Source organism: Hyla sarda, chromosome 4 (genome assembly GCF_029499605.1).
Source record: "Hyla sarda isolate aHylSar1 chromosome 4, aHylSar1.hap1, whole genome shotgun sequence".
In the NCBI taxonomy this organism is placed as follows: domain Eukaryota; kingdom Metazoa; phylum Chordata; class Amphibia; order Anura; family Hylidae; genus Hyla; species Hyla sarda.
Window position 1 is genome coordinate 202,795,361 of NC_079192.1, and position 25,810 is coordinate 202,821,170.

Below are 25,810 nucleotides of genomic sequence, written 5' to 3' on the forward strand. Positions count from 1 at the left end.
TGCAGTAAGCTTGTTCTGACACACTTCTATGAAGTGACTCCACTTGCTTTTCAGTTCAATAATTAATAGATGATTGATAATCAGAATGGCATCTATAGGGGAGATATAATTCAAGGGAGAACCCTACTTTCTTTCCGGGAAGATGAATTGGAACAAAATGGAATTCACCACGAATATCAGAATGTAAGAATTCACAAGAACATGTTTATTTCTGGCCTGGGTTATTATCTCTATTAAGATTCATCGCCCAGAATTAATACATGCTTCTGAATGACTACACCGGCTGAAACAAACATTCACTGCAACAGAGAATCGGTAGCTTTGCAGAAAATCTGACTCCTTATACATTGTTAAATGTAAAAGGGCCTATTCATGTCTAGATCCACTCTTCAGAACATTATTTCTAAAGAATACATTTCTCTTGTACAGGAAAGTCAAGGAGTTTTTCTATTTTAAATCCTCTTGCATTACAGTTTCCACAGCTCGAGATGGAGAAAAGAACAAAATATAGCGTTTTTTTTATTTCTCTTTCAGTTAATAACCACATTTGATCGGAGACCTTTTAAAATTGACTGGTGCTGTATATTGGGACCTGACATATATTTACAACAGTCCAGAAATTTAAAGAAATATGCTTAATGTGAGCATACAAATCCAAATCATTTGTATACGGGGCACGGATCTGGGTCTGTGAGTGTAAATGTGAAGGGCTTATGCATACACATCATGTGGATGTATCTATTGCCATACATTTGCATATATATATATATATATATATATATATATATATATATATATATATATATATATTCTGGCCCATTGTGTATTGTAACAGAGAATCGTTTTGGCAGATTTAAAGGGTATTCATTTCTTTGTTAGGAAAGTGAATGAAAAGTACCTTGTAAATGGAGCATTTCCATTCCATAAATCATATCCCATTGTGTTTTACCCTAGTCATACCATCTCTTTCAAATCTTAACAGCAGAGGTGAATTGGAAATGTGACACACTAGTTGTTAAATAAAACAGTAACCTATGCACTTGCAGTGCTTTCTATATGACCTACTTACATACTACTTCACCCTCCCTGTGGTATGATTAAAAGCTGCTTTGAATCCACCATTCCCTCAAGGGATTTGAGGCTAGAATTTAACAAACTGCTGAGAAGGCTTAAGTCAGTAAGAGCCTGGGCTTCCCTGCAGCTTCTTCCAGCTAATTCACATGTAATTAAAAATAAAATACATTTTTCAAAGAAACTTATGTTTTAATGTAGTATTTTAAATGTGCATATCTATTTCAGAACGGCAATCATTTCAGGTGTTCTCATTGGCACGACTGCTTGTGCATTGCTGGAGGTGCCATTCTGTCCGGCTCCTTAGCTAATTTCACCTTGCTACTTAGCAGGATAGTAAACATTAATTAATCTCTAATAAGGCAACCCTGGCAATCCAGAAAATGTGCTGTATTAACTCCACGCTCATTATTACTCCACTAATGTATCATTTCCATCCAATCGATATTTATAGAACGACTTATGTGTTGCTTAATTTGCTAGAAATTGAAGAGGCAAAGGTTGTTATTACACTTGAACCCCAAAGTCTCTATGTAGGGTCCACAAGCTTATCTGCAAAATTGAGAAAAGCAGCACTTTAACTCTAGAATTGTACAGAATCTTTACATTATGCTCTTGCTATGACTATTATCATTGTGTTCTTGTGAAATTGCCTACATATATATATATATATATATATATATATATATATATATATATATCTCAAATCATCTTTATAACATCCACCCGAAATTGCACTGAAAAGATGAGTGGGTCAATATAGAATACATGATACTTCACAATCCATCACAAAAGAATATCTGTCCTAGATCAGGGATTGTCTTCTAAGAGGGGTGGACCATTATACCATAGTGCAAGCGGTCGGCAATCAAGCAGTACAGTTTTTTTGTGACCCTATTTTATTTCCAGCAAAACTGTATTCAAATGGAGTCACGCAATTTATTGCCAGATTAATAAAGACTATATAAGAGAAACAGTCTTTGTTGCCCATAACAACCAATCACAGCAAAAATTTCAAGATCAGAATAAGAAATGAAATCTCTGCTGTGATTTGGTGCTATGGGCAACAAAGATAGTTTTTCTTTTCGACAATCTCATAATTCTCCCCATTGTATTTAGGGCTAATGTATAGATATAGGTTAGGTTACCGATTCCTTCTGGAGAAAATAATTTTTATAAAGCTATAACCAAAATATAATATGGGAGGTTGGCTGAATGAATTCTATATACTACTGATGTAGTTGCCATTATTGCATTAGTTGTAGCACGAGTAGTAAAGGCATATGGCACCTATACTGTAGCACGTATAAAAATACACTGCATAACATTTAAAATAAGATAAAAACTTAACAAAACAGAATATTAAAGTCATTGGGCCTCATTTACTAAGCTGAAACCGACCAGTTTTTGTCTGGTTATTTTGTCTGAGACATGTCTGCGCCAGTGTGCGCCAGTGTGCCCCAGTGTGCGCCTGAATAATCCGAAAAACACGGAAAAAGGGGCATGGTCTGTCACAAAAGGGGGCGTGACCAGTCAAAAGGGGGCGTGGTTTCACAACCCGACCGAGTTACAACGGAATTCACAGAAAATCCTGTCGGTAAATGGCTGGAAATATCGACCTAGAAAAAGCTGGTCAGAAAATGTTCCCGACTTTTCCCAATAGCAAACCCCCCCAAAGGATGAGGGGGCACTCCCTCCGTCTGGAGAAGAAAAAGTTTAGTCTCAAGGGGCGAAACGCCTTCTTTACCATGAGAACTGTGAACTTATGGAACAGTTTACCTCAGGAACTGGTCACAGCAGGAAAAATTAACAGCTTTAAAACAGGATTAGATACATTCCTGGAATAAAATAACATTAATGCTTATGAAGAAATATAAAATCCCATCCCTTCCCCAATATTGCGCCACACCCCACCCTTCAATTCCCTGGTTGAACTTGATGGACATATGTCTTTTTTCGACCGTACTAACTATGTAACTATGTAACTATGAATCCTACATGTCTGAAACAACTTTTCCCACTAGTAAAAACCCGAAAATCTTAGTAAATGAGGCCCATTATGTACTTAGACAAACCAGATAATAAAAAAAGAATTACCAGATAAGGAATTAATGTGGGGAAAAAAAGGAGGCTGTTTAGATCTAGAACTTTACTCATCCTACTGCACAACAAAATGCCTGTCATAAAGAGCTAGTTGAAAAAATAAGTACTTAACTATCCCGATTCTTGATAATAAGTGTCTAGCCCTACTTAGTTTTGGTGGATATAAACCAGATTTTTTTCTTCTTGTGGTTGACAGTATATTGATTCTCATTGTTCTACTTCTTCATTGGTTTTGGAAGTGATACTTTTTTAGCATCAGGTAACTGTATGTTCAGAGATGGCTTATAATTGGCCCTCTGTAGTCCACCGGGAAAACCAATCAAATATAAAATGTATATTGGTTCATATAGTATTGTGTCTGATCCATAGTAGACCGATAGTTTGTGTCTAGTATTAGTGCTTTGAGTGCACAATATGTGTGTAATACAGTATTAAGGGCAATACTGTTAGGAGTAATAAAGTCATCATCGCCATTTTCAATAGAACTTAGTGTAACCATAATAAGGCTTTAGGCTGCAGAACTAGCCTTTACCCACAGCAACCTCTTTCTACGCTGTCTGGGCATTCTGGGAGTTGTAGTTTTGCAACATCTGGAGGGTCACAGTTTGGAGACCACTGTTACAGGGGTGCACAAATGGTAGCCCTCCAGATGTTGCCAAACTACAACTCTCAGCATGCCTGGACTGCCCAGGCATGCTGGGAGTTGCAGTTCTGTAACATCTGTCCCTTCAGATTTAGCAATTTTCATGAATTTTTTGAAAATTGCTGCTCTACTTTGAAGCCCTCAAATTTTTCACAAAGCAAAAATATGTCCATTTTATGATGCAACATAAAATAGACATATTGTATTTGTGAAGAAAAAAAAATTTATTGTGAATATCTATTTTCCTTACAAGTAGAGAGCTTCAAAGTTAGAAAAATGCCAAATTTTCAAAATTTTCATGAAATTTGGGGATTTTTCACCAAAAAAGGATGCAAGTAACACCGAAAATTAACCACCAAAATAAAGTTGAATATGTCACGAAAAAACAATCTCAGAATCAGAATATTCGGTAAAAGCGTTTTTGCGTTATTAATTCGTAAAGTGACGGTGGTCAGAATTGCGAAAAAGGCCTCAGTCCTTAAGGTGAAAAAGGGCTGGGTCCTGAAAGGGTAGCTCTCACCATCCATTTTTTTTTCTTTCTGTCCCTGCCTATTGCCCATCTATCCCTAACCCCCTCCCTGCCTTAACATTTTTTTTCACTATATTAAAATGGCTTTTTGTCTGCCTGGTAGTGTGCTCACTCCCAGGCAGACTTCCCCAGAAGGCGTGACGTCACTGATGCCTGCTGGGGCCGACACTTCCGCCCTTAGTTCACTATACAGGGTGCTTCCAGCTGTTTCACCACTACAACTCCCAGCTTGCCCTGACATCTACTGGCTGTAAGGGCATTCTGGGAGTTGTAGTGGTGAAACAGCTGGAGGCACCCTGTGGTGAAAACAATAACTTTGTTAGCGCAGCAGTGCTACTCCGCTCCCCCCCCAGCCTCTAGTGCTGAGCAACAGCGGCGCTCCCCCGAACCCCGCTCCCCCCCAGCCTCTAGTGCTGAGCAGCAGCGGCGGCGCTCTCCCGAACCCCGCTCCCGCCCACCATGCCTCTAGTGCTGAGCGGTGACGCCAGTGGAGCTGGCCAATGCGCGCAGCCCCAGCTATCAGCATGCTCGCAGCCCCAGCTATCAGCATGCTCGCTCTCGCCTGTTTGATTGACAGGTGGGAGCGAGCACCGTAGTGCCTGAATTTTTGACTCATTGCCAGGCTTAAATTAGTCGAAATTCAGTAGTGACGTCACTGCCGAATGCATTCGGCCATTAGGAGGGCGACCCCTAGTGGCCAAAATAAAAAGTGATTTTAAACTGGTTTAAAATCCCTTTTTTTAATCAAAGTATATTAGAGATATGTTGTAGTACTTTACTACAACATATCAATTTTTTACTTCATGACAGTGCCCATTTAAGGGGTTAATAACATGCAGGTAAGAAGCTGTTAATTCTGTTCTGGTGTGGCATACTGAGTCAGTTTGTCTGTGGAAATGATAGTGGGCAGAGATAAAGGTTTGTCCAGTGTGTGAATTAAACCAGAAAGAGAAAAGAGGTACTCCGGGGAACATATTTTATCCCCATCTGCAGAATAGGGGGTAAGTGTCTGATCATGGAGGTCTGACCATTGGGACCTCCCATGATCTCCTGTATGGGGTCTGGCTCTTGCGTTATTTCAGAAGATTCTCCACTGGGTGCTCCAACCCCCACCTTTGGACACAAGCTCATGTGATGGCCCACTCAGCCAATTGCTGGCTAAGATGGGGTTCCCGTCTCAGTCAGTGATTGGCTAAGAGGGTCGTCACTCTTACCGGTCTATAAAGGTGGGACCAGAGCACTCAGGAAAATGGCAGGTTGAGCGACAGTAGCCAGGCCCTATGCGGGAGATCCCAGCAGACAGACCCCCCCTGTGATCAGACACTTATCCCCTATTCTGTGGTCCTGTGAATAGAAGATAAGTTATGTTACCCAAAGTACTCCTTTAAGTATACTTGGGAAGAGTCAAGCCAACCAATAGTCAGATAAGAACTAAAATCCAGCATGGATCCATTGGCAAAGCCCCCAAGGCTGCTGTCAGCAACACTAAGATCAAAACACAGGAGACAATAACATGGGGAATGTCAATCTGCAATGTATAATAGTTAGTCATTTAGCGAATTGTCCAGAAAGCATAGATCCTGTCAGGGCAGGGTCGCATGTGCCTTATTTTGCTGCTGCATATTTTTTTACCCATTGAAGTTAGTGTTTAGCAAAATACACTGATACACTGACGTCAATGGGCAGGAAAATATGCAGCAGCAAATACGCAGCAAAATACAGCACATGTGACCTATAGCACATGTGACCCTACCCTAAATGGACTTAATTACCCACAAAGAAGAAATTTCTTCATAGTCTTGTAACTTACAGTAAGTGACTTTAAAGGGTTAAAAGTTATTTCTCATCATACTCAAGGTTTTGTTTGTTTGTTTCTTATAGAAACTTTAGAGATGTCTAATGCAGGAGAAGTGCACACAAAAGTGTAGTTTTACTTTAAGATGCCATACCTAGTTTACTCCAATTTAAAGAAAACCTTACATTAATGATATCTAAGTAGGAAATTGCAGATTCCAGAACCTTTTGGATTAGTGGTATATTTTTAACATACCTTTTAAAAAGAAACTGACGGCCACCTAGATAAAATCCTATGTTAAAGTAACCAACTGTACATTAAAAAGGATCAATAAATTGATACGGTGAGTAAAAGCCAGAACAGGTCTATACATTCTATTGGACCTGATACTACCTCCTAATGTAGTCTGAATTTACCATTACCCTATAGATCACACTAAATGTCTCAAAACAGCTATAAAGGCTGTGCTAGAGTAGTTTTCTCTGCGTACTTGACATAAGACAATGGCTCATAAGTCACACGTTTTTTTTTTTATACCCGACTCATAGACTAATAATTTATTGTTTCTGAAGTTTAGGTGTTTGTTTCAAATCGTGATCTGCTAGTTCCCTTTATTATCACTATTAATATATATTCTAACATAACTAGCCAAACAACAACATAAAATCCTGTACCAATAGAGAACCTTTATTTATTTCGTATATTGACCTAAAATTCTTCTTCCTGTCTGTATTATTTGTGGGCCCAACATGAGATTAAGTTTAGACATGCAGTGTCTGGATAATAACCCTGGGGGGGAAATGTTTCTTGTTTTATCAACTGAAGGTATGTCATAAGAAACTAATGGGAATAGAATTTTTATAACATACAGTATATTGAATGCCTTGAGCAAAATTTGTATTCTGCTGGAGTCTTAAATATAATATTATCAGACAGTATTATTAATGTTTATTTGACCATTCGTGCAGATATCTATTTTATATATTTGCAGTTCAAGATCTTCATTGAACAAATGAATATATTTAAAGGCTCATTGTAATACATTAGAGATCTTAGTCTATTTATCTGTCTATCTAGCTATCTACTTTAGAGAAAAGTTTGGGCAGCACTAGAAAAAAGTTCAGGTAGGTGCTCACTGCAGGTGGACTTGGTCCCAGAAGTCCCAAACAATACCAACAGTAGAAAACAGCGGCACACAGGTGGCTTGGTGAAGAATATGTGGCTTTATTCACCAAACAATGGCACCGTTTCGGCTGCCTCTCTGCGAAACGTCGCCATTGTTTGGTGAATAAAGCCACATATTCTTCACCAAGCCACCTGTGTGCCGCTGTTTTCTACTTTTGGTATCTATCTATTTATCTATCTATCTACAAAAAGAAAAAAAACACTCCCAGTATCTTCAGTTATAAAAGTTATTTATTCATTCATGTCAGTTCAACATTTTAGTCCTCTCTCAGAGCCTCCTCAAGTTCAAAGTCCAGAAGAGAGCACTCCAACTAATAGTTACTGTTGAAGGGGTTTCAGCCATCAGGGCTTTGATGGAGGGTCCTATAAAAGTATGTAGATACCAAACTGTAGCATTGGTCTGCTGAGGTTTGTTGGGGTCTTTTCTGTACACATCTATCTATCTAAGGGACAATAAATAACTTAAAAGTTCCCAAAAAATAATATATCAATGTCTCGTTGTTTGACGAGTGAATGTGATTAAAATGGGGATACTTACTCGTTTTTCTTACTTGTTTGGGTCCCTCCCAATCTTGGTAGTAAAGTGTGATATACAGTTACTGAAGAAGGAAGTTTTTGACTATGTTTGGTTGTATAAGCAGCCTCGTATTTCCAGAGCTATTATGCATTACCACAGGAGGATGGGGTCTTGTCTGTACCACAATTTTGTACATATTATTATGCTGCTTGCATGGCACAGCTAGTGTTGAGCGTGAATATTTGCATTTTGAATTTTTATTGCGAATATTGCGAATGTTCAAAATTGTGAATATTCACTTTTTTTCACATATGCGCATATGTGAATATTTGCATATGTGAATATTCGCATGTGCGCATATTCACATATGCGAATATTAGTATATGTGCATATTCGCATATGTGAATATTTGCATATTCCTTCTTTTCACTTGTGAGCCAATTAAAATGATGCAAATACACTTGTCAGAGGTTATCAGCAACATCCCTAGCAACCAATAGTAAAGTTGCCCCCCTCACTGTTTTTCATGCGAATATGCGAATATTCACATATGTAAATATGCGGATATAACGAATATGCAATATTAGCTAATATAGGACAAATATTGGTCTATATATTTGCAAAATATCGCGAAATTCGAATATAGGCAATGCCACTCATCACTATGCACAGCTCACCCTTGTAAATGTGACTGACAGCGCACCTCACTGGGTATGCCTAGAGGCTGCCTTGATATCTCCTTATTCTCTTTCTGCTCTCATATGGTTTTCCTGGTCTTTAGCATCTTTGGTACCACACTCCACCCCGGTGACTCTATACCCTCTCTCTTTGTGGCGGTTGGTGCATTTCAAATTCTCTATGAATTTTTCTGTCTCTCCTTTTTTGCCTTTGCTTTCTAATCCTGAATTTCTACTGGGCATAGATCTCTGGGTTTTGTCTGGTAGTCTACTTGGGAGGGAACACTTCAGGGCCCATGAACTCCGCTCTTACTTTACATTCCAAGTGCCTTTGGGGTCTGAGGTGACTTCTACTTTTTTGAGGTGTTTACTTTATATACCCCAGGGCCCCTTGGCTCATTGACCTTTTTTCAGTCACATTATTTCTAAAGTTAATAAGATGACATCCACTCTTCTCCTTCACTTGCTCAATAGTGAGACTGTTGCACTATAGTCAACAAGGAGAGTTGGCAGGTTTTCCAGGCGGAAACAACTCCTAAGATTGTACATAGTGTTTATTTAGTTCAAACATGACTGCATGCCATTTATGCCCCGCAAATCTCTACTTTATTTTATGGGGGCATGCCCAAAGGGGCACAGTCTACCAAGGTTTGTGGAGCTGCCCTGTTATAGCAACCTTTTGGACGCAGGTCCTTGATTTATTGGACAACATTGTTAGTTTTCAATTCCCTGGGACCCCATCTATATGATTACTTGGTCATAAGCCTGGTAGAATGTCATCTTTCACTTATCGCAATATCTCTTGCAAGCAGCTTGTATCATCATGGATACACAGTAGAAGGTTACCTCCCTGTACCTTGACTGTATCAATCTTATTACATTCAATGTGTTGTCAGTTATCCATGATGACACAGTGGGAAATTTTCCTATCGTTTGGGGGCCTTGGATGTCATCATCCCTTGGTTGGGGTATGCGACATTGATTGCCCTTGTATTGATCTCTGTCATTTTTGTTTCATCCTTCTGTGTTTAGGGGTGGATGTCGGCCATTGCTCTATACACTGTCAGCATATGGATATACATATTTTCCTTCCATTGTACTGTGATATTCTACTGTAATGTATTTGTATTGGTTATCTCTAGTTGCCAAAAGTTTTTTGTATTTTTTTTTTGTATTGAAGCTACCTTTTTTATTCAATAAAAGCTTCATGATTTGGTTGTTAATATCAATATCAAACTAAAACTTCAAATGTCCACACCATATTTCCCCTTAATGTTGGAGGTATACATTGGTACTATACCCCCAACATATGTTTGACATATGCCACTGTATAGCTATACTTTACATGTTATACTTTCCCATAGAGTAAACAGAAAACATGCTAAGGAATATATGAAGCATAAAGTGTCATGTGACACAGCTTCAGTTAATAATAGGGGCAGATGATCAATGTGTATGGACAACATCAGACCTCCACATATATATTTTACATTGGAGCTATATTAATGACACATAATCAATAGGAGTTGTATTGTTTAATCTTTCAGAAGTGAATTCAATAGCCACAGTGCATTTTTAATATATCAATCAGACAAACAGGATGGTTCAGCACTTGTATCAGTAAAATAGCGAGAATTTTATTCAATAGATACAGGTACAAACATTGTGACGTGTTTCGGCTGCTAGTTTATAGCCTCAGTATGACTAAGGCTGTAAACTAGCAGCCAAAACGCACCACAATGTTTGTACATGTATCTATTGAATAAAATCCTCTCTATTTTACCGATACAAGTGCTGGACCATCCTATTTGTCTGATTGATATTGAATGGAAGTGGTTCATTAGGTCCGAGACGCCTTGGGCTATATAGGGAGAGCTTGATGTTGCTCTACATAGGATTTACTAATAGTTAATATATGTACCAAATAGCACAAAACAGTACAAAATAGAAAGGAAAGATCAATCTTAGCCCTGTAGCCTAAGTGTTGCACTATGCTGTATTCACAGTATTGTCAGAGGCTGCCTGTTGGTAGTACCCTCAGGTTTTGTGGGAAGAATAGTGCAGCAAGCAACTCTTTACACTCTGTCAAAACAACATATGCTACAACGTAACATGAAGGGCCATGTAATAAGTCAATGGGGGTCCATTAAGTGACATTAGTGTCCATCTTTTGAAGGGGCTGGCATTACCTCCTTGGTTTGTGTTATTACAGAAACCATAGCAATTTACTTTCATCCCAATTTAATGTTCTTCAAGAAGGTCTGTTTGGACTTGATAGGATGCATTATGTCTATTGAATAACTTTTAGAGTTCTCAACAAGCCATGTCATGAGTCTCATCCTAAATCTATTTATCTTTCAATTTTGACAGTTAAAAGGATTCAGAAGTTGTTAGGGTAATTCCCAGACACATGGCAGACTTCTTGTAATGTAATATAATTGCAAAGGACAAAGGTAACAATGAAAAACATTGATTTTGATAGGATGATACAAGTATTAATATTTGGAGTTTGGTGATTAAACTAAAAAAGCTTGGTAAAGGCTAAGCCATAAACACATCTAAGACACTGGTCCAGCATGTCTGTTTCCTTTGAGTAGGAATTGTTGGAGCTTTAGTAGTTCAATTTGTCAGATTTTGGCTTGACAGGAGTATTGTAGTTGGCTGCAAATCCAATAATCTTTGATCAATAATTTTAGTTCTTTATGATCATTTAGCTGCTTCTGTACTTATTGAGGTAAAATGCAATTTACTCTTGGATTTTCAATCAAGAACAGACACTAAAGTCCATGCCCAATGTCAATATGCCTTCTATAGTTAAGAGATGTCGATGACAGCAATCTAGAACAATGTTTCCTAGCTACATATAACATGTAACTTAAAGGTTCCTTCACACATATTCAGGGGTTCCACAGAATATAATAAGAACTGACTCTATTGCAGTAGGGTTGGTGTGATGAATAGCTACGGTTGGTAAGGAAGTTGAAGGGGACTGATCTCATGGATGAATCATAAGAGCTGAACGCAAAAACGGAAAATGCAGAGGAGTCCCTGAAAAGGCAAATATAGTACCCACATGTTCTTTATTAAAAAAAGCAACCCATTTCTAGACATTTCAACTCCTAGCTATCATCTGTCATCGGCCTCTGCATATTGCCTCAGCAGCAGCCACAATACAGAAGTAGCATTACATGCCAATTGTTCAAATAAGTGGTCCACCACGTAGATAGATGGCTCTGGTCTGCCAAAGCATCTCATTGCTCTGACTCAGTAGGGCTCTAACATCCATATTCCCGAATGGGTACCCTAACATGTGACAACCCTTTTAGGCAAATTATAGTAGCTAGAGATAAGCAGAGAGCTGCTCATAGGTAGAGCACTTTTAACTATTTTGATAATTCCTATTAACTTCTTTCAGGGGAACTTTTAAAACCTGTCAGACAATGAATGGTTTTAGAATAAATATAGGTGGTGTAGTGCTTTGAACCCTTTTTATATATTGGGCCTTTATAATTCCCAATATCCATTTTCAGGGCAACTTATATAACCTTTTAGGCAATAAAACACAGACTACTAGATATGTAACACATTGTGTTCTTATCCCTTTTTAAGTGTATATAATTGTAAATAATTGTAGGGGGTGGGGGCATACCATTTAAAGGGGTACTCCAGTGGAAAACTTTTTTTTTTAATCAACTGGTGCCAGAAAGTTAAACAGATTTGTAAATTACTTCTATTAAAAATCTTAATCCTTCCAGTACTTATTAGCTGCTGAAAACTACAGAGGAAATTGTTTTCTACTTGGAACACAGAGCTCTCTGCTGACATCATGACCACAGTGCTCTCTGCTGACATCTCTGTCCATTTTAAGGACTGTCCAGAGTAGGAGAAAATCCCCATAGCAAACATATGCTGCTCTGGACAGTTCCTAAAATGGACAGAGATGTCAACAGAGAGCACTGATGTCATAATGTCAGCAGAGAGCTAACATTTCCTGTAGTATACAGACCCTAAAAAGTACTGGAAATATTAAGATTTTTTTAATAGAAGTAATTTACAAATCTGTTTAACTTTCTGGCACCAGTTGATTAAAAAAAAAAAAAAAAAAAAAAAAAAACAGTTTTCCACGGGAGTGCCCCTTTAATATTATGAATCAATTCTATCTGTTCTTATCAATACAGATATTATTAATATTCTGTGTAGGGTTATGTAAGCGACATGTAATTCAGTGTGCTTTTTCATTGAATACACCACATGCACTATGCTTAGAGCAATGCAAATAGTGAATCCTACCCTGCTTATCCTCACCAATGTAATAGGGCCATAATATAAGGATGTCATATTATCTAAATTAAAATATTTAGTCTACTAAATTTTCAACACATGGTTCTCGAAAGCCTGCAGTTTAACCTGATTTAGTTAACCCAAGACACGCACAATTGTCCAGTCAAGAACAAGACACTGATGAAATGGTCTAATGGGGCTTTATATGGTTATGTTGAATAAATATCTTCATAACAAAATTATAGGTGACAACAGAAAGTGATGTACTCACAGGGCACAAGTGCATGAAGATATACATTTCTCCCTCTACTGGAAGAAACATGGCGCTTCTTTCATATCCATGGGATCATCATCCTCTCTTGTGTATTGAATCAACTTCATAGCGCTTAGGAAAACAGGTAGATTACCTAAAGGCATTCATCTATTAGCTACATAGGATGACAAGGCTCACTACAATGTATACATCCCAATAAATAATTCTAATGACACATATATTTCCACTTATCCCTGGCGCCAGAATATACGTTATATACTTTACTATGTGATATAATTGTGTGTGTCCATTATGCGTGTTTGTATAATGTATAGGTAGGTTGCTATGTATGTAAAGATAAATATATAGATAAATAGGTAAGTACACACACATATAATTCATACATATATTGTTTTATTACGTTTTTCCTAATAGACATTAGATACAATTATGCAATCTTTACAAGCATGGAAAAGCAATCTGTCTATGTAAATCTTCTTCTGACAGAGCTGAATGGAAAAGTACTAAAAGACTGTTATAATAGTTGCACAATGCCATGTCTTTTAGAAGACCTGAAGAGAACAGTCAGCTTCCCAAGTGCTGGATGCATACAGAAGCTTTAATGTGAGAAGAGATAGATAGAAGATGTTGTCCTCCCATTGATGTCCCCAGATTTGTGGACTGTAGTGCTGAATGCACTGGAGCTCCTGTACTAGGAGTGCAGGGGTTAACTTGAGCTGCAGCAGGACCGGAGCTCCTCCTCTCCTTTCAGCACCTGGTCCTCTATAGACAGTTGCCTCAGCAGTAGATTTCAGAAGGGATTGGAGGAAAACAAGAGGGGGAGAGAATGTGACAAGTGCCGGCTCTGGCTGCTGCTGCCTTGGGGAGGCCTCCTGCACCTGTCCCTGCCTGTCTTGTGGCCAGCACTGTTGTTCAGTCAGACAAGCAGAGAAACATTGTTATTTTCCAGAGCAGAGAGACGTGCAGTAGCAACACCATGACTTCTTCATTCAAGCTGGATTTCCTGCCTGATATGATGGTCGATAGCCGATTGCTAGTTTCTGACAGAATGTAAGTACCCATGCAGTTAATATCCTGTGCCATGTATCATGCCCATCAAGAGGGGGCACCTCTACTTCCTCCAGGCTGCACACTTTTTTGGGGGTAGTAAGTCATCCCTCCCTTTGCCATCACTTTAAATTTCTTAATGCTGTCTTGCTAGTATCCACCCGGATTGTGATGGTGTGATAAGGCTGTGAGCAGGGATCAGCAATAGATATTCTGTTTTCCTAGGCATTAATCAGATAATGCTTTTCCCCTAGCACGTCTCCTTATTGTCTTTCTACATGAGGCTTCTTCTTGTGGATTGCACTAATGCAGTTTAATGAAATGAGATGCTTCTTCCACCTTGTGATTGGCTATGGAGACAAAGATTAGGACAACACATGCTATTAAAGCCTGTGCTCAAGTCATTTCATATTTATGTAAAACTGGGAATCGGCGCTAGTTCCCCACAGTTCTACTTGAATGGGATATGTGACTGTACTCAGAGTGACACTGAGTGCTGTGCTATGGGATATGATAAGCTAAACAGGGATTTCTGCTGGAATGTGTCGGCTGTCTGCCTCTGTCATTAATGTTTATGGCAATAAATATTTACAGATATTTTATAATTGTTTTCTGCAGAAGGACAAGTGTTATTCTAAGAAAGTTAGTGCTATAAAAAAAAAAAAAAGAACACTTAGTCAACGCCGGGGGAAATAAATACGATTATTTACCAAAGCCACATGTGCAAATCCACATCTGTTAACTTTTATACAGTCATTCACTGTGGACTTGTATGTTATGTTACCATAGCTCTGTAGAGCAAAAAAAATATATATATAATAATAATCAAAATAGGATACAGTTTGTAGGGTTAAAGTGTAACTATAAATAAAGGCAAGTATATGTTCTAATAACTGCCAGCCATGATTCATCTTTATGTCTTTGTGCAAAGCCTAAGAAGAACCATTCAGAGTTTTATGATCAATTTTACTGGCAGCAAACTTTCCCCACCGGTGAAGCTGCTTTCCTAAGCACATTAGAAGAGGAGCCTTTGAGTGGAGAGATTCAATACTAGTCTATTGTTTAAGCTGTTGAGCTATAGGGGGTGGGGAGCATAAGCCTTTTATGTGCTGGCCAACTTGATTCATACAATTCTGCTGGTTAGTAATGCAGTAAACTAAAGCGCCTGTTTAAAATCCACAGTTCCCATCTAAGGGTGAGGAGTTCAAAACTTGCTTATCTAATATTGTTCTGCCTTGTGGGCATAGAAAAAGCGTTGAAAGCTTTTCTGGTGAGTAATATCGTCAGTCAGTCCAGTGTGAGCACCTCAATGTGGCGGCCAGCAATGAAAAGGTTAAATGAATAAATAATGTCCCTCATGAGGGACATGGAGGTGAATATGAGGTCATGTTGGGTATTGTCTTTCACCGTAACACTTCATTGTGTGTTCATCATCTGGTCTTACACAGGTGAAACAAATACTGTACAACTGCAAGCGCCTAAAGTTCAAAGTTCTCCCTATTGGTCACCTGGTGGTCACAATTTGACCTCCCCTTAAATGATATAATAGAATTTTGGGTTTACTGTTACTGGGATCCAAGTATTTTATTTGACAACATTACTACTATCCTTGACTGTGATGGCCCATCCTGGACAATTATATTCCACTAGCCATATGACTCAATCTTTGGGTTATTCTTGGTTGGTTACATAATATTTTCTTGATTTTCATCATTACATCTCATTAGCAAATGACACTGAAAAAAATCTACCATTAGAGTGAATAAAAAGCTTCAGTGTAGACTCACTAAACTGGTTAGACAGGACTTTTAGTATTGTCAATGCCTTACAGCTTATAAGAACAGTTATCATTCTCCAAACCGTTACATTTCTTTAGTAAAGGAGAAAGTTCTTTATAGCCTCAGAGATTTAATGTGTATATCGGAAGGCATGAGTATTATTAGCATCAGACTTTTTCTATGCCAAGTTCATCAAACGCTGTTTATCACAAGGGTTATTATCATTATTTATTTATTTTTTGCTACTAGCTACTATGTACAGCTATGTTATTGTTAGTAATAGCATTAAGATTTTATCAGCTTCTAGGGACATTTACACACTGGTATGACAAAAATGGTGGTTTCTGCTACAGTAAACATAAAAGGTAGAGGTAAAATTAAATATAAAGCTTATTAAAGTTACAATGATGGTGGTGCCCATAGACTTGTTGCTTGGGTTGAAGGGGACTTATCATGGGGGTCCCTACGCTATTTTATTTGCTGTGTGTATGGGACATCATGCTTTCTATATAAAATGTTAACACAATTGGGTGAATGACCAGCTCAAAAGTCTTATGTAATATGCAACATGGGAAAAAAACATCAAGCATTTCATGTACATTATTAAAGTCACTAGTTCATGCAATGGCGGAAGTAAAATAACTGTGTGATGTATGTGACGCTCTCTATGTACATATTATTAATGCACAATATATACAGTCTATCTATCTACAGTATCAAGTTCTATCTATCTGACTATCTATCCATCTATCTCCTATCTATCTATCTATCTATCTCCTATCTATCTATATATTTCATATCTATCTATCTATCTATCTATCTTCTATCTATCTATCTCCTATCTATCTATTATCTATCTATCTCCTATCTATCTACTATCTAACTATCTATATATCTTCTATCTATCTATCTCCTATCTATCTATCTCCTATCTATCTATCTATCTATCTATCTATATTCTATCTATCTATCTATCTATCTATCTTCTATCCATCTCCTATCTATCTCCTATCTATCTATATATCTATCTATCTATCTATCTATCTATCTATCTATCTATCTCCTATCTATCTACTATCTATCATTTCCTATCTATCTATATCCTATCTATATATCTATCTATCTATATCCTATCTATCTATCATCTCCTATCTATCTATCTATCAATCATATATGCTATCTACGTTCTATCAATTTACAGTATATACAGTCTTATCTATCAACAGTATCAAGCTGTATCCTATTGTTTATCTATCTAGTTGTCTATCTATCTGTCATATATCTCAAATATGCTATCTACATTCTATCAATCTATAGTATATACAGTCTATTTAGCTACAGTATCTAGCTGTGGTCTATCTATCTATCTATCTATCTATCTATTTATCCTATCTACATTCTATTAGTCTATCTAGAGCATATTCTCTCTTTCATTCCTTCTTTCCATATCTACATTCTATCTATCTACTTTCTTTCTATTCATCTATATTCTATCAGTCTGTATGTTATCTCTCTTTCTATCTGATATCTATTTATCTCTTTATAAAAAACAATACTGGTCTACATTCTATTATGTTTTCTAGCTTAATTTAATAGCGCACATGAATAATAAATGCATAAAGAAAACCTCTAAAATGATTCAATTGACTCTATAAACACAACTTGTTTTCACAATAATGTACACTATAAAGTGTCCCATCATAAGAATATCACCAATCTTCTACTCTATGAGGATGTTTTCCTACCATGATTAGTTTAGGAATAATTGGATTACATACTTAATGCTATAGACTTCACACTCATAGCCTTTAAACTGGAATGGTTACCTAAAATAAACCTCTCTAAAGAAGTTGTCCCAACAGTAATGTGAACATTACACTTTGCTGATGATCCGAATAGCTTGAAACATATATAGCTTCAAGGAAGGCTTCATTTGTCATCCAGACACATAACTGTGCTGACTACATTTAAAGCCGGGATAATTCACTCATATCATTAAATACATATCGGTAGTTTTCTACTTTGTCCGTGGTGTTCCAGTGTTATCTGCTCATGACTGACCCAATTCTCCTTTATAAGCTGGCAGTAGAATACATGTTAATATTCTATTATATGGCCATTAATTGTGGCATCAGTGGGATGAACATTGTTGACAGTAGTTGTCATCTGGATAACTGTAATTTGCTCTATGCGGACGGTGGTATGGATCATTAGATCATTGGCCTTCGTACATGACCCTCTTGGTTTTGTTAGCAGGCAAAGAATAAAAAGTAATTCTTTTTGGAATATGTTGATGAACATTTAGACCAACTAAAGGAGATAGGACTGCGTATGTGTCCTATATATTATGATATGAAGTCATATCAAGTAATATTGAGACGCAGTCGGCATAAAAGCCTAACAAATGGATATGTGTTATGGCTAACAAGACAATCCCAGTATTGAAAATTCTACCCCATGTTTATAGGATCCCATGTGTACAACCTCAATATGCATTCACATTAATGCTGAATAGTTTAAATAGAAGATTCATTATGTTATTGCCTGATTTTATTGGGTTATTGACAGATGAATTTTACTTGACTTTGTTTCTATGTTACATAAAATATACATTGTTGCAAAGCGAAAGGTGAAAACCTGTTGTTATGGCGCAGTATTCATGCTGATAAAGAGAAAACCTTAAGTAATTTACGATCAATGATCCTGTCATTAGAATTACTCCTTGTGTACATTTATGTAATAGAACTAAATCGTTGCAGTTGTATTGTTGCCGAACATTAATATCCAGTGCGTTACTATTAGGTTTTCCTATAGTCCTATGGAAAACCACTAATAAGATAATGTCCCCATAATGAGCTTTAGATGATCTATATGTATCCAGTATATATTACAAAGTGGTCTAAACTAAGCATGTTTAAGCGTGTTATTTTTGACATACATAGGTATACCATTTCTACGGAAGTATTATAAAGCATAAAATAGCCACTGTTGACTGAGAAATGCGATGAAGCTGATGCTCTGTATTATACGATTTGTTAGATTTTACTTAAATTGCTTGCTTGGCATTAGCAGAAATTGCATTGAGCTTGTGCAGGTGTTTACGTATGCATTCGGTGAAACATTTTGAACCATTAGCTTATTTCTCAGGCCTTTCAGAAATGAACAGGAATATTTGAAGCATTTGTACTTTCCTTTTACCAAGCGTAGTAAATTCAGTGGTATTGCATGCAGCTGTTCTCTTTCCAAAAAGCTACACATTATATCCCCCCTTGCTGATTTTCAAGCTTCTATTTATGATGAGCAGGTTCACAGATAAATATCATCGACTGAGCTTTGATTTACTACACAACAGCATGGCAAATTGTGGGAACAATGGATGTTTTTAATGGCCAGCTGTTCATAGCGCTCATGTACTATTCTGTAGACACAGTGCAATGTTTTAGTAATTGTAAAGGAGACATAATGAGAAAATAATTGAATGCTGAAACACAGCTATAACTTATATGTGCTACATTTCCGACACAGCCAGCAGAACAAGGGATAGGCCGAATAAGTAGCTACATAGGGCACCATTAAGTAGTAAAACCAAAGCACTGCCTTTGTGCAGCCTACTTGCCACTTAGTCTGAGACACTGATTATGATTCAGGAAATATTTACATTTTTATTTCTGACTGTTTTCATGCCTAACTTAAGGTAGGGCTGGGTTTGCATATGTCTGGCATCTGGCATAGGTGAACTCAGCCTATATCTCGATGAAACTGGTGCCACAACTGATGACAAGTTGTTTCTGGACAGCGAGCAAGCTGCGTTCCCCTGCCCGGTGCCTTCCAGCGTCAAAATAGAGACGATGGGTGATTGTGAACTGTCCCATTGAAATGAATGGAATCAGTTCTAGCATCAGAAACTATGCCAGACGCCTGATATATGTGATACCAGCCTTACAAGGTCCCGCCACTGGCAATAGCCATTTGGATTAGGAAAACAATTCAAATTCGATTCTTCTCTTGAACCTTATATAGTATTTATTTTGTCACTCTTACTCATAAAAATGTTCGGAATGTTCACGTCGAACTTTCAATTCACATCAGTATTTAGTTCTTAAAACAGTAACATACATAGAGATTTTGCCAAGTAAAATAGAAAAGGACAGTGGGTCTCCAAAAGTCATCCTTGGGCCTACAGAAGTAAGTACAAATCTTTGGAATACAGCTCCCATCTCTGTACCATTTTAGCTACTTCATCTGCATGTTACATCTCAATGAGCGCTTTAAAGATTTAAAGTGCCGTGTTCCTCATCTATGAGTCAAGAAAAGGATATTGTAGTGTCTGAGGGAGCCAACTCATTACATGTAATACGGCACTCAAGGAAAAATGTTCCTAGTTTCATCTCATTCGTGAAGATAGTTCTGCTTTTGTTTCTAGATAACATGTTTTAGAACAGTGTTGATGGTTCTTGACTAACTCAAGTGCATATCTGCCAAGTGCAACTCTTTGTATTGCTGTATATTATAGAAAGAAGGATTAGGGAACACAGGCGATGTCACCAGGAATGTCTAGTAAATGTGTTTCTCTTTTTAGTCACAAAAATGTGTTGAATCTATTCATCAAATCTTTTTTTTTATTCTTTATCTTTTTTTAAACATGAGGAAACCATGTATATAGAAAAGATATAAGAGAGGTCTACCCATTGCTTTGCTTTTTTTGACTATTTAGTGACAGGTCGCGAATGAATCATATTATTTTTCATCAGTTGTCATTAGTTCCCTTGTGATCAGTTTTATTACTGGGTCTGTCAGGATCTGCTTTTTCTTTTATTGACATCTGTGAGGATTGAAAAAAGAAACAAACAATGCTGACTGATGTCATCTTAAAGTCAGTACATGCATGTAGACTTTAAGATTTATGTTTAAGATTTCTTTACTTATGTTTAACCATTGTTAGGGTGCATTTGCACCACGTTTTGGACTTACGGGTGTCGGGGACGGGCAAACCAGGCACTTCCATACCCCGGCTGGATCAGCCCGTGACTCCATTTACTTTAATGACCCGACCGGAGTCAAACGGTGACTCCGGTGACTAGTTTACTACGGTTTTAGGTCCAGTCCAAAACCGCATACGGGTCAAAACTGAGCCGATCGGAGTCACCGGTTTGCCCCTCCCCCCGCCGGATCCGGCACCCGTATATCCAAAACGTGGTGTGAATGCACCCTTAGAGATGTGCCACCACCACTTTCCATTTCATTAGTTCATTAGCACCATGCAGAACAGATTTTGATTGGCTTTGCTTTTACTTTATGTTAGCTATACAACAGGTGATGGTCACAAATGATATGGTACCATGAAGTATTCCAGTCAATACAATTTTGCAATCCCATTTTTATTTGACCTCACAACACATAATCTAATCACACTATAAATCTTGATATTTATACAACCATGTTTTATTATGATTATGATGTTTGGATTAGTTTAGAATTGATGACAAACTCAATTAGTTTAGTAACAACTAATTAGTCGTCAAAAACAGCTGTTAGTGTTGTCCTGTAACTGCACACGTGACATAAAGCTATATTTTTTACGTACAGATCTCAAATACCCCCCAGCAGCTCAAGTTTAAGTGTTTTCTACAGAGAGAACACCTGTGGCAGTTACTTACTCATTGACCCCAATTAAATTAGCAATGCTGTATGACCTGGTAGGGTTACTTGAGAACTGGAGTTGAGAAAGGTCATTACAAAGAATGTAACTATGGTATGTACTAATATTCTTTAAATCACTCTGTAAAAATATCCTGTCTAACTTAGTGCACATTCATTGAAGGCCTAGTTAATATTGTTTATCTTGAACAAGGCAGTAGAATATGCTAAGTTCACAGAAGTGTATGTTACAGAAAATCTGTGGTATCTCCTGACCTGTTTTAGTAAATACTTGTGGTCCCTATTAAATAACAATATATTTTATTTAAATTGTAGTGTGTTATTTATCTATTATTCTTAATAGACCTATATCAGTAAACAGCCAAATGGGTGTTACCATTTTTGGGGCGTGTCCTTACACTGTCAGACAGCATCCAATTGAAACTCACAGTGCCGGGACACACCTCTGGCCAATAGCACCCAATTGGCTATTTAGTCATACATGTCTAATAAGAATAGCAGATAAACTGCACATCACATAACTATAAAATATGCTATAAAAGATGCAGGAGTGGTATTTCATGGAGAATATAAATATTTCCTAAAACAGATATGTCAGGAGAGCCCAGAGATCCTCTAAATACCTAGACTTAGGGGAAGAAGAATCCAAAACAAAATATCCTCACTCAAGATTTTGACTTAACAAGGAAATATTGTAATAACTGATCTGATGTGTAAAAATTCTAAACATATTTACTGAGCCATCACTGGTTGCAATGTTTCTTTAGTTGCTTTAAGTAAATAAACAAGAAGGATTATAACATTAGTACTTCACTTTAGGACTTGGCACAAGGTGTTATTTCTTATGCTATTTGTTCAAAGTTATTTGTTAATAACCTGAATGCTGTGGGATCCGACATGGTACACGCATTGCATTTTTTTTTAGCACAGCTGCAGCCATCTATTGTGCCACCTCAGACAATATTTATAGCTTCCAATATTATTAATTTAAAGCTGGCCAGTGTCCATTCTTTCTTACAAGCAGCAATAACTGGCTATTTGTAGTATTGAAGGGTTTAATATGTGAATTAGGGCATAATCCCAGATTTATCAAACTGTGAGAGAAAAAATAGAGTGATTTTCCCACAACAACCAATCACAACCAATCACAGCTTTCACTTTACCACAGCTCGTTAGCTGGGATGTGATTGGTTGGTGTGGGAAATCACTCTATTTTTTCTCTTATACAGTTTGATAAATCTGGGATTATGCCCTAATTCACATATTAAACCCTTCAATACTAGAAATTGATCTGAGCTATAAAGTCTATTTCTTTAGTATCAATGGCCAAGTTAGAGTCCCGTGTAGACAAAAATTAAAGCAGTTACCTTAGAAACCAATTACATAACTTTTATTATTAGAAACCTGTTTTAGTCTCTGTTCACACCGCCACTCCCAGGATCTATCAGGGTTTCTGTCACCTTTTTTCAGTATTTTTGATGGCAATAATTAAGCAGTCTATGGTGTTATTCTTGACTTTAAAAAATGCCAGAACCTTGACAGGACCCTGACAGTCCTTATTAAAGTCAATGGGGTCTGTTGGAGGTTTAAAATCAGTTTGAAAATGGATCTGGCATAGCTGTCACAGCATGATTATAAAAGAAAGCCATATGACTTTAGAGACTTTAGAAAAAGTCAATTTGTAACTAAATTGGTTGTTCTGGTCAATTTCCTTAATTATCTTGTCCATTATTTGGCCATTATAAAAAATAAAAAAATGTCTCAGGACCAAAAAATGAAAAAAAAATGCCCAGGACCCAGGACTTGGATTTTTTTTTAATATCATGTAAGTTGCAAAGAATAACATTGTGTACATTTAGATTTTGGGAGTTATTACTGACTAGAAGTGCATGACATAAAAAGTAGCCACGGAATAATGTCTGGTTCATTATTTGAATGTGAATCTATTTATGATTGGATGATCTTATATTATATATAGGTTCTCCATTAAAACAATTAGGAATCTTTGTTTAAGGTTAGTTCCGAATTCCCCTATATCTAAACACATGCTAACTGTAATGTGGATGTCATGTTGTGTAACAAGTGTATAATGCACTTGTTCCATTGTAATATTACAGGATCAGACTGACCTCCTTGAGGTATTACAGAGGCTTTACCTTTATAGATAAGCTTTCAATACTTCCACTGGGACAATCATTTCTTCGTTTTGGCACATGTGGTGGAGTCATTGGTTCCCACAAATGAAAGTGAAGCGCAATGTGAAATGCATGACCCAGGGGAACATTTCAGATAGAGCAGCACTATGTCAAAGCTCTAGAAGGTAAAATACACCACTGTATCCCTCCTCTGTAACCGAAGACACTATTGCATCTTTTATAATTGTTCACAACTTGACTATACTATAAAATGCGTTAGTTTATAATGAAATATTGCAGCACATAATATTCTATTGTGATTCTGGTACTGTAATAATACACAGCATTAACTCATTTTACACTCATTTTAGCCAGTGATGCTTTCAAGGTAGATTAGTCTTGCAAATGAAAAATCAGAGTTGACGTTTGCCAAAGCCGTAGTTTAATGAACCTTAATGAGACAACTAGGAAACTATAATATATTTTATATGGACTTCTAAGTCAAGTATTCTATATCAAGCACCTGGTTAAATAGGTAATAATTTAGCGAAGCTAACTTGATAGAGTGGTCATCATATATTAGCGACTTTGTTTTTAGAAAGTGTTTGTCGTAGATATGAAAGAAAGAAAGAGAAACCTTTTTTGGCACAATTGGTCTCAATGACTGGTATGTTAAAAGTATCCTAGAGTGGGATATCGTTAATGGGGTAACCCTTTTTTTTGTCCACCTTGCTATCTAAAGCAAATTATGCTGGGTTCACATATATCAGTTGTCCGGCACAGTTTCCTTCCATTGAGCACCGGAGGGAAACTCTTGCTAGTACTGATCCTATTCATTTCAATGGGACAGTTCACAATCATCCAGCGTCTCAATTGTGATGCCGGATGGTTGGACACACTGGAGAACACCGAACAGCAAGCTACGTTCCCCTGTCCACCATCCAGAAACGATGGACCCGGATGCCATGCAACTGATGACAACTTGTCATCAGTTATGGCATCAGTTGCATCCAGATCAAGGCTGAGTTCACCTATGCCAGATGCCGGACATATGTGAACCTAGATTTCTTAATGCACCAAAAATGTACCTAAAATGACTTGTGATATCACTTACTCTTTCTGCTCAAGTGAGGTCCCATATACTTAGCTTATTGGCTAGAGGCTGTGATTGCTAGCCACTGGAAAAGGGAGATTCATTAATCTTACAGATCACATACATTTTGAGCACTAGGTAAATGACTTATTTGCTGTGAGCTGCAATAAGGAAATATTTTGTACAAAAAATACAATAAAGAGATATGCAATGGGCATCACTTCTGAAGGTGAAAATGTTGCAAAACAAATGTTAATGATTTTCAAAATATTTTTAATGCTTCATAGTTTATAGTAAGTTAGAATCTTTGCATTGAGAGCAATGTAAATCAATGACAACTTCAATACATAATAATAATAATAATTTTATTTGTATAGCACCAACAGATTCTACAGCACTTTACAGTTTTGGGGACACAAATAAAGACAAGTATTAGACATTATTACACACTAAATATTCAAACAGGAGGAGTGAGAGCATTGCTCTCTGGAGTTTACAGTCTATAAGGAATGTTTTATAAATAGGGTAGGTTACATAAAGTGGGTCACCAATAAATTTTGTCTAAAGTGCATAGAGTGTAAAGGGAGATCTGTTATGATGACATAACATGATTTGAAATGTGGCTCATACTCTCGTCTTTAGGACAAAGCCCATTTCTTTGCCATCTCTATAGAGCTAATATTATGCAAATGAGGTTGATATCATTAGATAGTAGAAGTCATCTGTATTGAATTATCTCTATGCGTATCACTATGTATTGCTCAAGGAACAATGTAGAACATTTTGGTATACAATTGTAATGAGATTAATTCTTCATTATGGCTTTATAGGAATCTAAGGACATCAATTATTGGTCTGGTCATGGTCACTTCTCTTGATCACCCTTGCCCTTGCAAGTCCTTTCCACATGAAGTTGCCTTTCATTAATTGGATGAGTCTATACAATAGCCTGTCTGTCCAGCTATATTGCCTTGTTACTGGATGTCTTGTCTGTCGTCCAGACACCAAGGTCACATGTTCACAT

At 37.2% G+C, this 25,810-nt stretch overlaps 1 protein-coding gene across 27 annotated transcripts in view; it reads left to right on the forward strand.

Moving 5' to 3' along the window:
* The window catches only part of CELF2 (CUGBP Elav-like family member 2), a 472,395-nt gene that overhangs the window by 22,530 nt on the left and 424,055 nt on the right, over positions 1–25,810 (forward strand). For 2 of the 27 annotated variants that reach the window (XM_056573287.1, XM_056573289.1), the window contains exon 1: positions 13,675–14,125. The exons of 22 other annotated variants lie outside the window; for them this stretch is intronic. In XM_056573287.1, the coding sequence (XP_056429262.1) occupies positions 14,052–14,125 (74 nt within the window). In that variant the 5' untranslated portion in view covers positions 13,675–14,051. Of the gene's footprint in view, positions 1–13,668; positions 14,126–25,810 lie in introns of those variants that run through there. 3 more of the 27 variants (XM_056573281.1, XM_056573286.1, XM_056573288.1) reach the window with 3 other exon arrangements.